The 7,808-nt window shown below is 34.5% G+C and overlaps 1 protein-coding gene across 1 annotated transcript; it reads right to left on the reverse strand.

The window, feature by feature from the left end:
• Positions 1-2,398: 2,398 nt before the first annotated feature.
• LOC112513374 (calcium uniporter protein 6, mitochondrial-like) lies at positions 2,399-6,966 on the reverse strand. The gene is made up of 2 exons (XM_025119608.1): positions 6,360-6,966; positions 2,399-3,121 (listed from the first exon to the last, which is right to left on the reverse strand). The coding sequence occupies exons 1-2, from the start codon at positions 6,795-6,797 to the stop codon at positions 2,633-2,635; spliced, it is 927 nt and encodes a 308-aa protein (XP_024975376.1). The 5' UTR covers positions 6,798-6,966; the 3' UTR covers positions 2,399-2,632.
• Between the last annotated feature and the right edge of the window lie 842 nt (positions 6,967-7,808).

Consider the following 7,808-nt stretch of genomic DNA (forward strand, 5'->3'; position numbering starts at 1 on the left):
GAGATGGAGAATATATGTATATGAAGAACGTACGTGATAGTGTAATCGTCTAACGTATATATTAATAAAAACTCAACAATCATATTAAATCCAAGAAATACAAGGATATCAGGTTTATCGGGTTGGGTTGAGCTCAAATAATAGTAACCCAATACTTACAGTTTGAAAATTTTACAACTTAATTAGACATCGAGTTATTTTGGATTGAATTATTTCGTATTAACACTTTTAAAATATTAAAAATTTATTATTTTAAATCTAAAATGAGAATGGGTCCAAACCAAGTCCATGTCATTGCCCTCATCCTTATGCATATAAACACATGGGAAGTTTGAAGAGATTGGTATGGTGGGACCCAATTATCCATATCATCATTCGTTCCTACAACAATTTTCCTAACCAACAACACCATACTGTACCGTTAATTAGGGGTGTTCAAAAAACCGATCAATTCAGTTAATTCAATTCAAATTTTGAGTTAACTTTAGGTAATCTGAAATAGCTGATATAAAATTAGTGAAACTGTATCTATTGGGTTGGAATTGGATTAAGGTAATTTGGATCAAACCCGATGAACCTGATACCTTTCTATACTACTGAATTAAGATGATTATTAAGTAATTGATTGATATATGTATGTTAGACATTAGACCATCCTGTAATTAATTATATCACAATTTTAACCGTAATTTTACTTTTTTTTTTTATGTTCTCATTTTGATTTACTTCGATTAAACAAAACGTTTAGCTAGATTGTAAGATGATGTATCAAAAATTTAACCCGACCAATCAAACCCAACCCGCAAGATTTGGATTGGGTTAGGTTGAGTTGAAAATTTTCAAACCACAAACGTTGGGTTGAGTTGCAAATTTTCAAACCACAAACATTGGGTTCGGTTGTTCAAATGTTTTCAACTCGGTTAATACAACCCATGTGCAGCCCCACCCTTAACGATGGGCTAAATGCTACCTATTATTTGTTAAAAATACATCTGTTTATGTATGCATAACATTCTCTCGTCAAAATAATCACAAAACCACATACGGGATAAATACGGGCAGGGATGGAATGACCCATGGGGATGGAGGTTGGGGATTAGAGCATCTTCAACAGATCTTTTAAAATAAAGAAAATAAAGAATTTCAGATAATTTTTTGCTTCTACATATATTTTCCAAAATAGAGAAAATGTGACAGAGATGGTTAAAGATTTCAAATTTGGAAAATATCTAAAACTGACCGTTTAGGAGAAAGAAATGATGTTTTACTATTCCAACATTAAATATTTATTAAAAAGTATATTTTATTAAAATGTATTGAATATTTTAATAACATAATTGATGTTGTAATTCTCAAAATAGAGAAAACTTATTGGAGTTGAATGTAATTTCTTTTTTGAAAATGTTAATTTTCCATTTAAAAAAAATGTTGAAGATGCTTTCTATACTACCCGTCTTTGATCCAATCCGTGAATGAATCAGGGTTGGTTCTACAGTGCATTCGTCATAATCGTTTCTAAAATAAAAATCATCGGACCCAAGTTTTGCTGTCATTTTTATGTCCATCAATCAGATGCATCCACATAATCTATTTGTCCAAACGAGAATAAAAAAACAAATTAAACAATGACATGATTTTACAGACTTAACAAACGTAAAAAGAGTAAATTACATCTTTTTGTCTACGGTTTAGAAATTGCGATTTTCATCCCTATAATTTATTATTCATTGTTATTTTCGTCCCTACGATTTACAATTTAATGTTAGTGGTCCCCATAATTTGCAATCATTTATTGTTTTGATCCATTGTACTTAATTATAAGAATTAGTCATGGAACAAAAATAGTTACATTTTAGTCGTTCACCAAACACTTATCCAGTAAGCGATTACCGATAAAATTTAACACCACCACCTATTTATGGGGTAAAGACTTTAGTCCACCAAAAAGACATCATATGCAACAATTTACCCAGTAAGCGTTTACCATGATAAGAGTTGTCGTCCTCACTTACCGGATAAAACTCTCAATCCTTGTCTCCCTCTTACCAGGTAAGATTCTTAATCCCTACAATATTCATCCGATAAGGTAATATGATTTTGGTAAACGCTTACCCGGATAAATATTTGGTAAACAGCTTACATAAAATCATAATTTCTAAACCATAAGAACAAAAATCAAAATTATTGAAAGAACACAGGAACAACAAATGTAATTTACTCAAAGAAAAGGAAATTTTGGATGGATGATATTTAACCCCATTTCTATGATCAAATCCATTTGATGAAGCTCCATTTCACTGTCAAAATTCTCAACCTTGCAACACAACTTTTAAACCCACAAATGAGCAGGTTGAGGCTCACGTAAGATCAACCTATTTTCGTGAGACACGTAAGACCATAAAATAACACTGAAACCTTACATTAACGCATTGTAAAGGTACAAAAAACACCAAATGTTCACCTCTAAAGGTTTAGTGTTATTTATGTGGTCTCACGAATCTCATGAAAACAGTATGGTCTCATGTGATCCGGTCAAATGGGCATATTCAAATATTTGGTATCTCAACCTCAAATCTCACCTCTATCTCTCTTTTTCCATTAATTCACAAAGGATCTCTATACCCTTTTATATTTAATTCTTTTGCAACAAATCCTTTGTTTCCAGTTCTACCCCTGCAACTTGATGTTTTGCCAAAGGATGTGCATCCAAAGGTGACTTGCATTTCTTCTGCAATTCCATCAATCTTTCGAAATCGAAATTTTGTTTCTTCATCAGCTTTCTTCTTCGCGATAAAAACAGCCGCTTCATCAAGTCTTGGTACGTGGGGTCCCTCGACGTAATCAAAAAGTAAGCATAACCCACGATTAGCCCCGATGTGGTTGCAAAGAACGCAATTGGCTCCATAACATCCCAAGAGAATTCCCAGAACGTTAGACGGAAAAAGAGCCCGATTTGAGCCAGTGCGAATCCGAGCCCGGTCCAGAGGATACGACGGACCTGTCGGTGGGCTTGCATGTCAATTTCTTCTTGCTTTGCTTGTAACCTCTTCAGCTCCTCCCTCCTTGGATCGTCATCGGCTGTTAGGGCAAGGGGTACCGCCCTCCTCACAAGATCCACCACCTAATTAATCCAAAAAATAACCGTACATAACGTTAGATTAATGACTATATACTAGAAGATGAATTAAGGTTTAGAAAATTTTAGTCTGCTCTTCTTTTTAGAGTAGATGTCAGGTATGCGTATAACCCACTCCGGAGACCACACCTCCAGGTGGGACATGCTGTGTTTGTTTGGTTTAATGGAGTTAAAGGTCTTTTCACGAAAACAATCACTCTACTCTTTGGGATAGAGGCCAGTTGCTGTTTGGTTTGGTGAGTCAATATAGACTTGTGTACACCAATGTGAGAAACGACATAGGAACCCAAGGGCAGGTTCATTTGAGATCCGTGAGAACCAACTATTTGTTGATTTATTCATAGGAATATCAATAACTAATATCGCAAATAGATTTTCATCATGAATAATGAAAATGCAAGATACATAATAACAAATAGTTGGTTTTTACAGTTCTCGAAATATTTACGGTTCCTAAATGAAATTTCATTTAACAGGTGGAAAGCTCTCAATAACTTCTAGCCAAAAATGAGTTGGTAAGCATATCAGGATCAAACGAATAATAGAAGACAGATTCTGTTGCATTTTAGTGAATCCACATCCCTAAACAATTGATGTTCATAATTTTATTCTCTTAATCAATTCAACAAGTAGACTTGAGGTAGGTTCCCAAAAAGATCAAACAAGTCTCAACTCTCATGCAGATGCCATGTTACAACTTCTATATAGCACAAACACACACCAAAGACCATCAAAATCAAGTAGCAGCCAATCACGTACTTGTAAAATAAGGGTTGGGTTCCGGTGAGAACACTATTTTTGGTGATAAGGGTGAGAACAGAAACCTTCATCTACATGCATTCACACATGTTCATCTACCTTCATTTACCTCCGCACCATGACTGAACATGCATGTGAAGGTGACTAAAGGTATTTGAAAGTAGATGAAGGCGTGATGAACGCCAGCGCTTTTTTGTAAGCCATAAGATAATAAAAAAGAACTCAAAATTAGTTCCACTATACGAAAGAAAACACCACTTCTTTATCACTTTACCTCCTATGGCCTTTGAATAACGTATTGTTGAAAAAAAATGCCTTTTTACAAAGACTAGAAAGCAGAAAATTATATTAATATCTTATACACAAAAGGATTCTGATTCTCAAAGCTTAAAGCACACAAAGCCTATAAAGACTATGCTTTTCTGCTATATAAACCATTCTTCCACTGAGCAGATTTTTTATCACACCTTTATTTCTAAGCAATTTCAAGTAAATATGCGACTGTCTAAAACACCCTTTAATAGTGAAAAAATACAGGAAATGTTTTATAGTTAGGCAATGGACAAATATGTGACTCTCTAAAACACCCTTTAATAGTGAAAAGTTACAGGAAACATTTTATAGTTAGACAATGGACAAATATATAATACCAACTTTTTTCGGTTGGTACATGTTAGTATATACATGAAAACTTGCCATTATGTTCATATTTAGGGACATTTAGAGTTTTCAGGTAATATATCTGATCTTCAAGGGTTTTTAATTGTAAGGAATAAAGCTTGTAAGCATCCAAATGTTCTTCAAAATAGTTGAAGTTAGAAAGTTTAATATTTAATACATAAATAATTCAAAAACTAATAAATAATTACATAAGTCGGTACCATGGTATGCTACTTCCAATACCGTGTACTAACCAAGTTTCCATACTTGATACGGTACTACCAATCGATTGTAATTGGTACCAATTAACTGGTACAGTTGATACACATGTTGGTTGGTTTAGTTTGGTACATAATTGTCACCCCTAATATAGAGTGGTTTTTGTACTTGACATTTGACATCAGTCATTCCTAAAATGCGTCATATGCTATTTCTATATGTTTTCTAAACATATGAATTAGATCTCTAGTGAAGCTAATCACATATATCAGAGAGCAATCAACAAGCTAATAAATGGATAGATGAAAATGCTCAGGAAATGAGAGACAACATTAACACACAGTAAAAATGCAACTTGAGTAAGCCACAAAGCCAGGAGGAAGAATATATTCTCACACAAAACGCAGACAGCATACCACTCAAACTCAGTGAAGTGGAACCTACAGGGAGAGTCAAGCACTAGGAAAACCAAACCAAACCAAACGAGCCCGGTATATCCCATCTGGAGATGGAGTCTGGGGATGTACACATACCTGTCCTCTACCCTAAAGAGTAGAGCAGACTAGTGAAATGCGTGTGGAAGGAGAAAACAGATATGCTAAAAAATGAAAACTAAGATTAGAGTGAACAACATCAATAAATCCAGAGAGAAAAAGACAAATATGCTAAATAAGAGTACGCAACACAAATTCTAGTCAAGCACTAGAAAATTTGCCAAATGCTAGTGATACCATTCTTACAAAACAACGAAAGTATTGAAATCAAACAGATTTTAGCCTGACCTCATGTTCAAGTAACCAAATGAGCAAATTGTTGGCCTTTTCTAAACTAGAACAGTTCTTCATCCCAAGATCTAGCTCAATGAAGACCAAATACCTAACTCTCCTTTGTGGAGAGAGAAAAATAGAGAATTTTTGTGAAAATTTGCAATCATCAATCTCAAGAGCTTGTTACAAAGCCTTTTTACAAAGCCTTGTTCTTTCTGTCCATCCTATGGAAGTCCCCACAAATGCAATATATACTTTTTCAATTTTCATGTCCTAAATCTCTAATCATCTAGTTAAATCAATTCAAAGCAACACAAGAGAGTTCCATAAATACACTTTGGGACCCATCAATTTTCAAAGAATGTGTTCCTATCAACATCCGTGGCCAAACATTTGCACAAAATATTGAAACAATCCAAATCCAATTCGACACAATTTTCAGTAACAAACAAATACAAATCGAATCAGTTTTTCAAAATGCACTTATGAGTATATTAGTATAGATACACCGTAGACATATAGAGAAAGATATAGACATATTATAAACAGACATAGATATAGATATAGGTCTCTAAAACCGGCTTTCCGGCTATATTCATTATGCCGTTACTAACACAGCCATGGCTAATCTCTAAAGCACCACTGAAAATGCACAGGTGAGTGTACCGGTATATATACACTGTATACATATAGAGAGAGAGAGAGACATAATTATAGATACAGAGATAGATATAGGAACATCGAGAGGACGTGAAGATAAGATTGAAACAAATACAAATCGAATTCAACATAATTTTCATAAGAAGGTTAGACTGTACCTTATCAGGGTGAAGGTAAACTTTATCTCTAAAAATGAGAACAACACCAGCTTCATCAAGAACCTTCGCAAACGTCTTGGCTTCATCAACCGATTTCGCAACCCCCATATTCTCACAAGCCTGTAAAAGCTCCGAATAACAAATCACCTCCTTCCCTTCCGTACCAAATTTCATCTTCAATGCCTCCACATTCACCAATCTCATCAGCTTCTTCGCCTCCGCAAACGATATACTATCACCATCGTCAACCGCTCGCGCTACTCCTACCCCGTCCCCGCCGCCGCTTTCTCCGCCGGCCGAACTCGAAAACAAACAACCACAGAATCTGTTATTAGATTCAACGGAACCAGCTGCTCTCAATCCAAACAAAACCGGTTTAGACCTAACAATCCCTAACGACAACCCTTCTTTCAACCTCAAAAACGACGATCTCCACATCCTTGATATTCCTATATCGATATCTCTCTGTATCTATATGTCTATATATACAGTGTATGTATCTATACCAGTATACTCACCGGTGCATTTTCAGATTAGCCATGGCTGTGTTAGTAACGGCAGAATGAATATCGCCGGAAAGCCGGTTTTAGAGATAGAAACTTCATTGTTTTTCTAGAGAGAGAATAAGGGGGGAAATTGCGGAGGAAGGAGGGGGCCGGGGGGTGGCCTTCAGTTTTGACCTTTAACTCGGAGATGTATTTTTTAAGGGTTCCGATCTGTGACACGTGGCGTGCTTGGGGTTAGAGAGTATGGAATCCCTCGGTAACAATAGCGTTGTTGTGATAACGTGCACACCAATGACCATGTTCTTAAATTACGTTTTTGGTCCCTGTAGTTTGTTAAGAATTGCAACTTTCACCTCTATGTTTCTGGAATTACAGTTTTCATTTTTATAGTTTGTGATTCGTTGTCGTTTTCGTCTATGAGTATGTGTCGGAATGACACCCGCCCAGTGAGAAACCTGGTATATGGTGTCAACTTTATGAATCAATCCTAGCCTTTAATCTTTGTAATCTATGGATAAAATTCATCATGACATTTTTGTAACAAATTAAAAGATAATGCTTATGAATATATATGAACAATAATAAATAATGGGTAATTTTGGAAAAAAGTAGTGAGATTTTTTTAGCATTAATTACTTTTCTGGTGATTATCCACCATTAAAGTAAGGGTACTCGTATAATACAGCGAGATACATATCGATTTTAGTGTTTCATTTTTTTTTTCCAGTCGATGTTATAATACGGTTTTATATGGTTTTGAGAAAACGATAATGTTTTTATTTTTGCATAAAATATAATATGAAAATATTATAAAAAATTGAATTTTTTTTATGTTAGTATCAAATCAAATATTTTAATTTTTTTTCGTATTTCTTTAACTAATTTTTGTATTTTTTTTATTAATAACATAACTTTTTATAAAGACAATAATTAAGTATTTCAA

Source organism: Cynara cardunculus (assembly GCF_001531365.2).
Source record: "Cynara cardunculus var. scolymus isolate 2C chromosome LG 5, CcrdV1, whole genome shotgun sequence".
NCBI classification, from domain to species: domain Eukaryota; kingdom Viridiplantae; phylum Streptophyta; class Magnoliopsida; order Asterales; family Asteraceae; genus Cynara; species Cynara cardunculus.

What these genes read in the sequence shown, in the direction of transcription:
- LOC112513374 (XM_025119608.1), bottom strand. Translation starts at nt 6,797, where the DNA reads ATGTGGAGATCGTCGTTTTTGAGGTTGAAAGAAGGGTTGTCGTTAGGG. An exon ending in TTTACCTTCACCCTGATAAG is followed by an intron (nt 3,122 to 6,359) that starts GTACAGTCTAAC and finishes TGGATTAATTAG; the next exon opens with GTGGTGGATCTTGTGAGGAG.